Raw genomic sequence first — 13,340 nt, 5'->3', positions numbered from 1 at the left:
CTTAATTTTTAATTTCTTTCCTTTATAAGGTTGAGCCCATTACCGAGTATCCGGTATTGAGGATACTCCTTGGAGCCACTGGATCTATATTTGACAGAGATATGAGAATGGAGTCAGTATACAAGTATCAGGTGCTGTGCAGCAGCCCAGCTGATGATAATTTTACAGTGGCCGATGGGGTCGATGCTCTGATGTCATCACTCTTTCTGTTTGATCTACAATACCACCCAACGATGACAGCTGTGTGGCGGTTACGCTGGTGGAGGCGTTTGAACGCCTTCTGGCGGCAAACAGCCATCTCAAGTTATGAAAAACTAATATCTCAAAGAAGAACTACAAGAAAGTACACCACCTACAAGGCGGTGGTCTCTACAAAGAAAAACCCTGGCCTACATGCCTTGCGGCAGGCCATTCTCTTTTACACAAGAAGTCCCCCCCACCCCCCTGTGTGGCGATTCCTTGCGGAGATAGTGTATGGCTTCCCTATGAATAGAATAAACCACGCATGGGGGACAAAACAGTACGCACTGATCGGTATGCAAAAATTAGTTAATGCAATAGTGTAGTATTTGGCCCAATTTTTCCAACTGTTACACCTTCCTGCGTTCATAGTTAAGATTTATTTGGCCCCAAGTTTTCTCACAGTACTTATGTAATTTCATCCACATCTCACCTTAACTTCATTTGCAAAGAAGAGATAACAGACTGAAGATTTAGATGGTAGTTCATTTTAATCTTCACAAACGCGTTTTTCTGATTGTACGTAATAATTTTACTGTGATTACTATGTGTTGTCGTAGGCGTGACAGTATCATACAGGGTATCACAAGGTGCACAAGGTAATAAGTGAATTCGGAAACTCTAGTTTGAAGTTCCATCTAATGACTTCTTAATCTTGGTGGCTGCGGTGGTGGTGTTAGTCCTTGATGTTGACTCTGCTAATGAGGATTGCAGTATTTAAGCACGTGAAAAGTTCCTTTTTATCGTCCATGAGGTTGACTTCGGCCCTCCAGACGTTGCCTGCAATGTTGATGTGGGCAATGGTCTCTCCCAGGGAGACGTCTAACGTCGCGTTTTCCAGAAAATAAATCCCCTGCAACATACGCAAAGAAGATTTACTTAGTTAGGGAGAATCTTAAACACCGTTGACCGGCCGGGGAGGTCGGTCAGAGAGGGGGCAAGAAGGGACGGGGTGGCTGTGAGGAGTGGGGACTGGCGCGGCTGTGAGGAGTGGGGACTGGCGCGGCGAGGCGGCGCGACAGGACGACAGACGACCAACACGACCATGTAGTCCCCTCTGAGCGCGCTGAATGGATGGATGGATGAATGGGATACGTGGGATCGTATGCAAAGCTAGAAGCGGTAGCAAGACCGCTTAATAATCGTGTCAAGATGTACTCTGCAAATCGAAAAGCGTAGCAGGCCTGCAAGCACGCGCTAGCTGGCGCATGCCTGCCAAGCAGGCACTCATTAGTACATACATGCCATGTACACGCTTCCCCTATCTCCCTATCTCTAATGCACTAGATGTATGCTTCAGTTGGCGTGTACATGGCATGTATGTACTAGTAAGTGCATACTTCGCAGCCATGCGCTGGCTAGAGCGTGCTTGCAGGCATGCTCCAGGAGGACCATAAAATGTACGCTTTTGGATTTGTAGAGTAAGATGGTGATCACCCACGAGGATGCACTTGAAACGTGCGACCCAATGTCTCACACTATCTAGTGCATGCCTGTTCCGCCACAATGGGATTTGCAATGTACCTTTGTGACGGGGCACTTGAAGTCAGGGCGAAAGGCGTTCATGAAACCACTCCACATCATGCCTTTGGTCGTGACCATGTTGCAGATCGCTGCGGTAAACGGCCAGGTGGCGAAGTACTCGCATGTGTTGGACGACACGGCCTCCCGACACTTGTGTAGCACGATCTTCATCTGCACAGGCAGAAAGTGTCACCCTGCTCGTTAATTACAGTCCGTCAAAGTGACTGAATAACACTCCTAACAGGAGGGCATTCTCCCCATATTACATTTGGAAACTTGATGGTGCATCGAAACGTTGGTCACTCGCACACGGTAAAAACGGAACCTGGTTTTCCCAGGAAGCCAATGGCTAATGCATACACTGTGGCAAAAAGGTACGGAAAATTCTTTTAATTTTTTTGCTAGGATTCTCCGTTGCCCTCTTATCAATATTCTCCGTAGGCTCTTACAGTATTCTCCGTAGGACCACACAGTCTTCTCCGTAGGGCTGGGAAGACTGTATAGCCATACGGAGAACACTGTAAGGTCCTACGGAAAATACTGTAAGAGCCTACGGAGAATACTGAGAAGGGGCCTACGGAGAATTACCACAACCTCTTTACAGAATTTTCCGTAGCTTTTAGCCACAGTGTAGGCGATTTCCAGGGAGTTTCTGGGAAAACCAGGAGACGTTTTTACCGTGTACTGTTAGTCCTGGTAGTCCTTACCCTAGCGGCGTTGTTAAAGACCTTGTTACAGACCCAATCCATTTAATTCAACCTGGAATATGGTGTTTCGCTGTCCAGCTCAAACTCTATCCGGCCTCCAACACCCACCCATTGTACCTGCTCACCACATTAATACAGTAAACAGTACGGTGAGGCATGTTGGCTCCATTCTGCCATCATACTGTGAATACCAGTCAGTGTGGGCAGAATGTTTCTTGGTTTAATTTTATAATTTACTCATACTTTGCTGTAAACTTTGTCCGAACAGGCTCATGGGAACTCGTGTCTGGGCTTGGAAAATTAACCGAGTCACTCAACAGCTGGAGTACTGAGTCTTAGTGATGACTCAATACTCAAACTGTTTCTCAATGGTTTGCACAAACATTCCCAAGAGGAAGCAGAGATGCGCGTTGCCAGCCATCAGCAACCCCGAAAATTACTTGCGGTAAAGATTTTTGTTATTTGTCTATCTGTGCTTGATTGTGCTGGCGAGACCAATTTCTCATAGGAAAAGTGGCATAAGTGTTCTCATAGTTAGTATTGTTTGTTATACAGCTGGATTACAATGTGAAGGGTTAGGTTAGTGTAAGGTAAGTGTAAGGTCTGCCGGGTTTCCGGGTCCGGGTGTCGCTTCTCCGGGTGTTTCTGTACAGTGTGTGTGTGTTGAGGATTAAAGAGTGATTATCCAGTTGAATCAAGTTCTTCTGTACCTACTACTCTTAGCCTACCTACCCTGAACAACAGGTTGCTCTACTGACAAGCACCTGAATTTATTTATATTCCTACTTTGTTTTGCAGCTGCCACCTCACTACTTGCGGCGGCACAAGGATAAGGTGAAATCTAGCAAAGCTTTCTCAGTAAATTGTTTATTTTACGTTGAACAGCTTTCTTTACGTTTATGTTCTTTCTTAGGTTGTATATGTCCGTGGAATTTTTCAGTGCACCAGTGAGGTGGCAGCCATTGAGAGCAGACTCGAGTGCTATGCCCACGATGATTGGGAAAGATATGTTGATGTCGTCCTTACAAGATTGTATGGAGACACTCTGATATGGTTGGCGGGGCAATGCAAGCGAAATACTGTAGAGATCAATCAGACCATGCACTGTTAAAAAATTCGGATTGAAATTTCATAACATGTTAATGTAATTATTATCACTTTTCTGTTATGAAATTTCATGGCGATTTTCTGCAATGAAATAAATTTCATTGCAGAAAATCACCATGAAATTTCATAGCAAAGTGTTGTGAAACTTCATTAAATTGTTAATGAAAATTCATATGCGAGTTTTGACATTTTATTTCCAATTGTGGTATTGTATTTCATAAACGGGTGATGTAATCTCGACCGGTATCTTGACTCTTAGTTCAATACCAGTTCTAAAAATTGCAAGCGGGCTAAGTCCACCTTAGACATAGAGCTTAACCCGGAGTGTAACTCAGTGAGATGAGTTGGCGGCAAGTTGTACTACAATCACGAGGAGGCTCTCGCTGGACCTAACCCAATGGCCGACTGTAGGCGCCAGCGAGTCGCAACATGGTTCTGCGTTTTTCTCGACTTCAGAGTAATATTTTGTTTAACACTTTTAGCATACGTCTAGAGTAGATATTCACTTAGGTAACCAAGGATAAACTTTTGAAAAAATATTGATTTTACTTAAATGAATAGGCAAAACTTACAAGTGAACGAACACGGCACTCCGAGCGCCACCTAGCGGCAGCTTCTTGAAACCTGACTTTGAGCCCAGGTGGCTGACAGGCCGCACCATGTGAGCAGTGGATTGACCACAGTTTGCGTTAAATGATACTAAAATTCTTTTTTGGTGCGACGTTTGATTTACTATACTCATATTATCACGCTACATTTACTCAGGGAAGAGCATAGGAATATTCCGAATCACGATTAGCTTCAAACTCAGTCAAACCTGAAGTTCCTTCCACCCGGGCAATGTGCACTGTTAAAAAATGGTTGTACAGAAATAATCAGATGAGTGAAAATTTAGTCGTTCCAAAACATAGAATTTCATCATGAACCAAAGCGAAACAAATGTCGTTGAGTCTAGTAAGCGACATTATGTCGTTGAAGGACAAAATTCTTGTTATCACTCTTTACGATACAATTTATGTGGAAACAACATCTTTTGCAATTATCTGCTCAATTAAAGCAAATTATGAATAATCATCTATTTTGTTCTTCTAAGTCATAGGGAAATTACTAATGTTTAAAAAAACCATGCTAAATAAATTTAGCGACAAAATAACTCTATGAATATAGTCGCAGACATTACAAAATACCTTTTGGACTTTCAATACTTGTCGTTGATGTGTTATTGTTGGTGCGTTATTACAATTTAGTCGTTGTGAAATTATCCCTTAGTTCCAATACGCCTACGGTTTAACAAGCTATTTGTTCCACAACAAATCTTGTCGCTAAAAAAGTTAGCAATAAATGTGTCGCTAAGTTACGTCAAAATTTTTATCAGTGTAAGAGCCATCAAAACCTGCCCATCACAAGTCAAAGACCGACATGAAATTTTATATCTTGGTTATAAATTTTCAGAACCACACTAAATTTGTAGTTTCACGTTTTGACTTTTGATCAAATTTCTTGACGTTTCATTGCAGACTTGATTTTTCAAGGAGATATTATAACGTTTCATGGAATGTGTTCTGACATTTCATTATATTTATGAAATTTTATGGCCGCTATGAAATTTAATTGCGTTCATGAATTTTCAATGCATATTTGTAATGAAAATTCATAACATTTTTAACAGTGTGTGGGTACAATGTGTGTCACACCCAAAGTAATGCGACAAAGCGGTTCGGTGTGTCACATTCGTTTGTCTGTAAATTTTCGCCGCTTGTCGCGCTTAAACTAACATCGCCGTATACACGTGAGGAACAACGTGACGTCACATTCGTCGGCCACCAATGCTGCACTGACCATAGTGAGCGCTTTAGCAGTCCTCGTGTACTCCATGACCGCGTTAAGGTAGACGACGCCGCGGCCGTCGACAAGCGACGAGTAGTTGTGCACTATCAGTGAGTGCTGCCGTTCATCCTTGCAGTGCTCCATGTACAGAACGCGGGGCACCAGGATGGTGTGTCGTCCGCCTGGCCGGCCCTGCAGCCCAACACAAGAACCATCACGTTAGGGCAGTGGTTCCCTTTGCGATAGTGAAGAAGAAGATAAGGAAGAAGATGCGGCGGTGGGGGTAAAACAAAACAAACCCTCATTTGTTGAGGCAGTGCGTCTGCTTGCGGGGCGGAGGCGTGTGGCGGCCATCGTGGCCGCCAAACAAATGAGGGTTTGTGATGTTCTACCCCCACCGCCGCATCTTCTCCTTTCTCTTCTTCACTATCGCAAAATACCTCATTCACTGCGGCAAAAGGCAAACAGAAAATTCTGTTATCGTTTATGTCACTACTCTCCGTAAGACCTCCTTCAGTATTCTCCGTAGCATCCCACAGTTTTCGGAGACTGCAAGGACACGGAGAATACTGTGAGGTCCTGCGGAGAATGCCTGACGCCCCGGAGAATCTTGAGAGGGCGTTACGAGAGATCTACACCTAGGATTTCTGACGAAAACATCGGCTTTTTGCTAAATGTGAATGCTTTGAACAGAACCCTCTTCAGTTTGTTGCAGGTATGCATAAGAATCCCTCCAATGTAGTGGTGATTACATTGAGGCATGGGGGTGGTGACACATTTGGCCGACTTCAAGACGAACCAGGAGATTAAGGAGTCTGGAGACGTGGTGTATATTCCACGGCGTCCTAGTCCTAAAGCTATTCATCATTTACGCACAGCTCTTGTGCTTGGTTTTGGGGTAAGTTTCGAATGTGAACGGAAACTAACGTACATTCTTCAAGGAGTAGCCCAGCACATTGGATGACTGATCTGCCCAGCCCAGCTGATAAGGACTTAGAAATGTAAAGGAGGAAGAGGAAGCTTACGAGAGGTTGGTAAATGGTACCTGGATGACAGTTACTCTTTTCCTTACTTCTCCCATCTTGCACTAGACCTCCCAAAAAACGAAGTCGGGTCGCGAGTTTGTGCCTTCTGGACTGGGTCCCGCTTTTGAAGGGTGAACGGGGCGAGGTGTCCGTGGGGAAGAGGACGTGTGTAACTAATTTGCGTCAATGCAATTTTTTCACCATAGCTAATTTATATTCGCAATGAAATTTTTCGTACTTTCTTTCTTAGAATGTTTGGAAACAACTAGGCTGTTTGACCACCTGACCAAGGACATCGAAGATTCTCCTTTGAACAGCAACGATCCACTCCACTCTTTGTTGCTGCACTTTCCTGTCTGCTCTGCGGGATAAGGAACATGTGAAGACGAAGCAGTCCTGAAGGCTAGAGAATATGTAAAGTACTGTTTGCGTGCTTTCCATGTGGACAGTGCCTCGCCGATAGTCGACTATTATTTCAATAATTTGGATAGGTTTCAAGAAAAGTCCCAAAGACCTGGTTATGACAATTTAGGTAAGTGTGTGGACTTACTTTGTCCAGTATTCATGATTCCTTTCTTGTTATTGTGCGTTAAAACAGAAGTAACAAGATTATCTTTTTTCACGTGACAATTGTGAAGATGCTAGAAGTGCAGAAAGTGACAGCAATGCAGCAGGCAGACTGCCAGTTGGAGGTTTTCTTTGCCCACAATACATATAACCTCCTCACAGAAAAACCCTTCGATGATGCAGAGCTTGTTGGAAGCACTGTGAAAGGAAAAATGTGCAATGCTCGGAAACTATGTATCTCATGGGGACAACGTTGGCCAAGCGTTGTGCCCATTAAAAAGCGCAGCTATTGAGCGCGAGTTAAAATATTTCTAGTGCTTTGGTTAGGTCTTCTTGTGTCTAAGCAGTGTATTTATTTATTCATCTTCTTTTGTAGGGACTTAAGATAGACGGGTGTCTTTTGAAGTTGAGAAACTTCCTCAGGCGTTCAACGATGGCGCCATTCTAACGAGGTGTAAGCCAGCATTCATCAATGCAGCAATTGGATCAGTGATAGTAAACGCCAAAAAGGTACAACAGAGCATTATTCCGACGTGTGCTTGTAGAAACCCAAAATGTGAACGAGCCGCAGAAAGAGGACATACTTAAGTCTAGGGTTAAAATGACAATAGTTAATAAATGGGTTGGGGAAGTTATAGGTAAATATAAGCGTAGGTAAAGAGAGCTGTGGCTAAGAGTCAGAAAGTAGATTAAGAGTTGGGAAGATTTAAGTTATAATTTCACGGAATAGTAAATTTGTTTGTAATTGTATATAAGTAGCTACTTCATATGTACTGTAAATTCGCTTGTAATTGTACAAAAGTGCAGCTGAATGTATTGTAAATTCCTTTGTAGTTGTAAGTGTAGCTTATTGCTTCATGCATTGTTAATTCGTTCGTAATTGCATTAAAGTGTTTTCAACCAAGTGTGCGTGCTAATTATCTAATGTTTGATTGCTAGTGTTATAAGGTTAAGTAAAAAAATGGAAATGCTAGTGAATTTTGAATTATTGCATGCCACTTTTGTGAGCGATCCGCACGCCCCAGGTAGGGTGGCCCACTTTTTTTTTAAGTTTCAAAAATTGAGGAGCGCCGTCCAGATTCTGAAAGTAGGTGTAAAATCATGAATTTTGATATAAATATGATTAGATTTGGACCATGTTTAGGGGTCCATCAACGCACCTGAACTTTAAAGAAAAATTGAAAATGGACTGGTTTACTAAAATCGATGTTGTTTCGAGAGTCTTTGACCGATTTTCGATTGCAAAACGGCGATCTTTTCGAAAAAGTGCGTTTCACTCGATGAGGTACATTACATAACGATCAAACGCATTGCCTATTTTCCAGGGGCGTACAATCTCGTTTTTAGCCCCTAAATCCAACATGTTCTTGCGTTTCGAAGGTGTTTGAGTCGTCCGATCGTATTGCTTGGGGCACCATTCGACGCGCCTGATCAAAACCTTTCAAAAACTGTCTCGGGCGTCAAAATCGGTTAGGTTGCCTACCGTACAGGAGCAAAAAACGCTGAAATTTGCCGGAAAAGTGCACTTTTGTGTTACAAAATATCTGGTTTGGCTTCTGGTCGGATTTTTTGTGGTGCCATTTGACGCGCCTGGTCAAAAACTTTCGATAACCGTCGCAGACGTCCAAAATCCGGTGGGTTGCCGACCCTACAAGCAAAAAATGTCGAATGTCAAAAATTCGTCTGGAGGATAGGCAACCCACCGGATTTGGACGTCTGCGACGGTTTTCGAAAGTTTTTGACCAGTCGCGTCAAATGGCACCACAAATAATCCGACCAGATGCTAAACCAGATATTTTGTATCACAAAAGTGCACTTTACCGGCAAATTTCAGTGGTTTTTTGGCAGGGTCGACATGAGCCCCATCCCGATTGAGCCCCGATGACCTGAGCCCCGACCAGAGCCCCGTTTGAGCCCGACTCGAGCCCCGACTCGAGCCCCGACTGAGCCCCGATGGCCAGAGCCCCGACCTGAGCCCGGTTTGAGCCCCGACCTGAGCCCCATTTGAGCCCCTTTTAAGCCCCACGCCAAAAAACTTCCATTTTTGAACTTTTTTAGTGAAGATTTTGCTCATATTGCAACTTTTTTGGCGCGGGGCTCAAATGGGGCTCAAACGGGGCTCAGGCCGGGGCTCAAAACGGGCTCAGGTCGGGGCTCTGGCAATCGGGGCTCAGTCGGGGCTCGAGTCGGGGCTCGAGTCGGGCTCGGCCGGGGCTCTGCCGGGGCTCAGGTCATCGGGGCTCAATCGGGACGGGGCTCATGTCGACCCTGCCGGTTTTTTGCTCCAGTACAGTAGGCAACCTAACCGATTTTGACGCCCGAGACATTTTTTGAAAGGTTTTGATCAGGCGCGTCGAATGGTACCCCAAACAATCCGATCAGACGACTCAAACACCTTCAAAGCGCAGGAACATGTTGGATTTAGGGGCTAAAAACGAGATTGTACGCCCCTGGAAAATAGGCAATGCGTTTGATCGTTATGTAATGTACCTCATCGAGTGAAACGCACTTTTTCGAAAAGATCGCCGTTTTGCAATCGAAAATCGGTCAAAGACTCTCGAAACAACATCGATTTTAGTAAACCAGTCCATTTTCAATTTTTCTTTAAAGTTCAGGTGCGTTGATGGACCCCTAAACATGGTCCAAATCTAATCATATTTATATCAAAATTCATGATTTTACACCTACTTTCAGAATCTGGACGGTGCTCCTCAAGTTTTGAAACTTTAAAAAAAAGTGGGCCACCCTAGCCCCAGGGCCGAAGGATTTCATTCGATGGTGGCGTATCTCTTCCACTGTGGTCGAAGAACCTCTGTAATCATGGCCGAAGAATCTCATTATGGTCGAACCCATGAACCCACACTGCTAGAAATTTTTGTTAATTGACGAAATATTTTAGCACGAAACATTTCGTAAAATATTCTTTAAAAAAGGTATCTTGAAATTAAGAGATTATTTCCTTCTTTGACATTATAAATCTTGTATTAGCCACAAAACGATATTTGTGATATTTTTAGCAAACATTTTGTAGACAAGTGAAACAGTTGTGAAATTGACAAAATACGTCGTAGAGATTGCCAAAGCCAGCTGGCCATCGAGCTTCAAATGCCCTTGAAGAGCTGTGGCAGCTAGGCTGCCGGCGGGCCAGAAAGTCCTGGTTTGGAGTCTCCGACGAACATTTTTTCTCAGCACTATTTGCTGCATGTTAGGGTGCATGTTACTTACAATTATCACATACGGAATGTTTATTAGATTTTCAAAGAATCTTGTAAATTGATGTTTACGATGAATTTTTGGACTATACGGCATATTTCATCAACTACGATTTACAAAGCTCTCGTTTATAAAAATTTCCAGCGAAATCTTTGTAAATTTACAAAAAAAAATTCGAACAGTGCATGTAAATGGGTACGGAAAAAAATGTACGGAACGTTCCGTAGTTGGCAAGTACGGACGGTCCAGGCAAATTATTAAGCAGACATGTTCATGTTCAGTACTCATCATATCATTTCTCAAATATTATTTCATCTTCTGGTTCCTCAGGAAACAAAGTTGCGAGGACAAGGACTCGCTCAGTGAAGGCAGATCAGTTCTATTTTAATCCAAACTGTACCACGTGTGCACGCGTGGGACAAACCGTGCCGCACACTGACGACCGTGGAACAGTTCGTCTGACACTTGGATTTCCAGTGCAGGGAGGCACAGTCCTTGGTGCAGAACAAGACCACCGATGCGACGGAGCGATTCATGTCGCATATGCCAAGAGATTGAGAGGAATGTAGAGTAAGTGAACGATTGTCATGCAACCCAGAGATACAACACCAATAAAAGTGTACTCTTTTCCTCGATGTAAAAATAGACCAAATTGACTGGAGAAGGCGCAGCAGTTGCTTCTCGTTCGGGCTTCGCAACACGTGTAATACTGTTCCCACTAACTCCAAGCCAAACTTGTCACATTCGGGCACATGGGTTTGGAACAAAAACACTGTGACTTACAGACTTCCGAAAGTCAGCGCTGTTCGTGAACGGAGCCAAGACGAGGATGACCAGAAGTTTGGCGTTCATAGCGGAGGAAAAGATTTACCTGCGAAGACAGACTTTACTGGTAGCCAACGAATGTGACGTCATATTCGTTCGAGTTAATTTTGTCACGTTTTGTTGAATATGTATAATGTCACATTCGGTTGAATGTTGATCCACGTTCAAACGAATGTGGCACCATATTCAAACGAACGTGACAAAATTCACACACGATTATGCTTGTAACAAAAAGGAAAAATCCTTTGAAGCCTGCGAAGGATTTTTTCTTTGTAGTACAAACAAAATCGTTTGTATTACAAACGATTTCCTTCGTACGCTGCGAAGCCTTCGCTTTCTTTGTACTACGACGAGCAGTTCTTTGTAGGAATTCATGTGTTTTCAATTTCGGATGCATAACAAGAATTAGGCACTGTCGTGATTTTCTTCCCGAGTGACTGAAAATTGCCATGGTTTCATCACAAGAAACGTGTGATATTGGCCGAAATCAGACGAGAGAGGACGTGAGGTCGAAGAGAAATGTAGCTGCTGAAGTACACTCTACAAATCGAAAAGCGTACATTGTATGCTCTAACTGGAGCATGCCTGCAAGCACGCTCTAGCTAGCGCATGCCTGCCAAGCATGCACTTACTAGTGCATACATGCTATGTACACGCTAACTGAAGCATGCATCTAGTGCATAAGGGATAGGGAGTTTCCTGCATCAGGAAGCGTGTACATGGCATGTATGCACTAGTAAGAGCATGCTTGGCAGGCATGCGCTGGCTAGAGTGTGCTTGCAGGCATGCTCCAGTTAGAGCATACACTGTACGCTCTTCGAGTTGTAGAGCAGTCAGTACGGAGTAGAACTGGGCAGACACACTTAGAACTCTCTAATGAACTGCTCGTTGTAATACAAAGAAATCGGAGGCTTCGCAACCTACGAAGGAAATCGTTTGTAATACTAACGATTTTGTTTGAACTACAAAGGAAAAATCTTTTGTAGCCTACGAAGAACTTCTTCGCAGCCTGCGAAGGATTTTTTCTTTGCGTTACAAACGATCTCCTTCGTAGGCTGCGAAGCCTCCATTTTCTTGGCATTACAACGAGCAGTTCTTTGTAGGAATTTATCTGTGGAGGAAGAACACCCCATATTTTACTTCAAATACCGTATGCACCGGCAAAACAACCATCAAAAGTTGTTTCGTGGAATCAGCGGATCATACATGAAAGTCATTGAGCCTGTGCATACAGTATTTGCAGTAAAATATGAGGTGAAGCAATTCTTCTCCTGTCCAGTATTTTTCGTACCGACCGCGGTACTGGCCCAAGTGTCCGTCCGACGCTCCTCCAATGTTACGTTTCTCATTGCTGTGGGCGGTGTTGTCAAACAGTGGCCGGCTCGCTTACCGAACGTATTGATGCCCCGGGCAGAACAGAGCTGTGACCTGCCGCACGGAACGGCCGGACCCAATGACCACGGCCATTCAACGCGATGGGAGAGGGTGAGGCGTCACACCGCCCATTGTGCCCGTTGAAAGCAGTTTTTGGCTTTTCACAGTTTGCCACCTGGGCAACAAAGCAGGTGCGGTCAACAACACGCTGCTCTCTAAATGGCCTCGGCGGCTTGCCTGGCCTGCGAGCAAGCCGCCTCACCCAAAAATACAAATGCTCGTTGTACGGCGTACAGGACCTGAGCCCCAACCTGACATCCCCCGACTTGTGCCCCAATTTTAGAGCCCGGATTGAGCCCCGAACTGAGCCCCGCTTGAGCCCTACTTGAGCTCCATGGCAATAAATCATGCAAAATTGCGTGATCTCAGCTCGCGGGCTCCGGGATCTGGAAATTGGGGCTTGGGTCGGGGCTCAACCCGGGCTCAGGAAATTGGGGCTTGGGTCGGGGCTCAACCCGGGCTCAGGTTGGGCCTCAGGTGGGCTCAGACCATCGGGGCTCAAACGGGACGGGGCTCATGTCCTGTATGCCCGTTGAACTTCACCCTGTCACCGCAGTAACTGCATTGGTAAAATAGTGGCACTGAAATGGTTTTCTGCTTGGTTGTGCAAGCACCAGTCTGAGCAGACTGTCAAATTTCAGCCCGCACCAACTGCTGCATGTGTGTGCCTTCGGTGGTGATAGAAAAAGAGTACTCCATAGAAGCTCTGGCCCGGAAGCAGAAGAACAAAAACGGAAGTAAGAAATTGCAGTTACGTACAATGAGAAATATACGCTGCGCACGAGGTCCGCAGCGTATATTTCCCATAGAAACTGCAATTTCTTACTTCCGTTTTCGTTCTTCTTCTTCCGGGCCAGAGCTTCTTTGAAGT

General features: G+C 44.5%; 1 protein-coding gene across 1 annotated transcript; it reads right to left on the bottom strand.

Annotated features, from left to right (window-relative positions):
- Positions 1–280: 280 nt before the first annotated feature.
- LOC117642049 lies at positions 281–12,581 on the bottom strand. The gene is made up of 5 exons (XM_034379859.1): positions 12,426–12,581; positions 10,994–11,081; positions 5,418–5,597; positions 1,765–1,935; positions 281–1,093 (listed from the first exon to the last, which is right to left on the bottom strand). Exons 2-5 carry the CDS (start codon positions 11,060–11,062, stop codon positions 917–919), a joined length of 597 nt encoding a protein of 198 aa, XP_034235750.1. The 5' UTR covers positions 11,063–11,081; positions 12,426–12,581; the 3' UTR covers positions 281–916.
- Between the last annotated feature and the right edge of the window lie 759 nt (positions 12,582–13,340).

This window comes from Thrips palmi, unplaced genomic scaffold (assembly GCF_012932325.1).
Source record: "Thrips palmi isolate BJ-2018 unplaced genomic scaffold, TpBJ-2018v1 HiC_scaffold_16, whole genome shotgun sequence".
Classification (NCBI taxonomy): Eukaryota; Metazoa; Arthropoda; class Insecta; order Thysanoptera; family Thripidae; genus Thrips; species Thrips palmi.
The sequence above is the reverse complement of the archived record's forward strand: the minus strand, read 5'-3'. Positions and strand labels throughout refer to the sequence as shown.

Excerpts from the sequence above, each read along its gene's own strand:
- LOC117642049 (XM_034379859.1), bottom strand. The coding sequence starts at position 11,062 with ATGAACGCCAAACTTCTGGTCATCCTCGTCTTGGCTCCGTTCACGAAC. Across the intron at positions 1,936-5,417 it reads CTGCTAAAGCGCTCACTATG|ATGAAGATCGTGCTACACAA; the intron begins GTCAGTGCAGCA and ends CTGCCTGTGCAG. Across the intron at positions 1,094-1,764 it reads TCAAGTGCCCCGTCACAAAG|GGGATTTATTTTCTGGAAAA; the intron begins GTACATTGCAAA and ends CGTATGTTGCAG.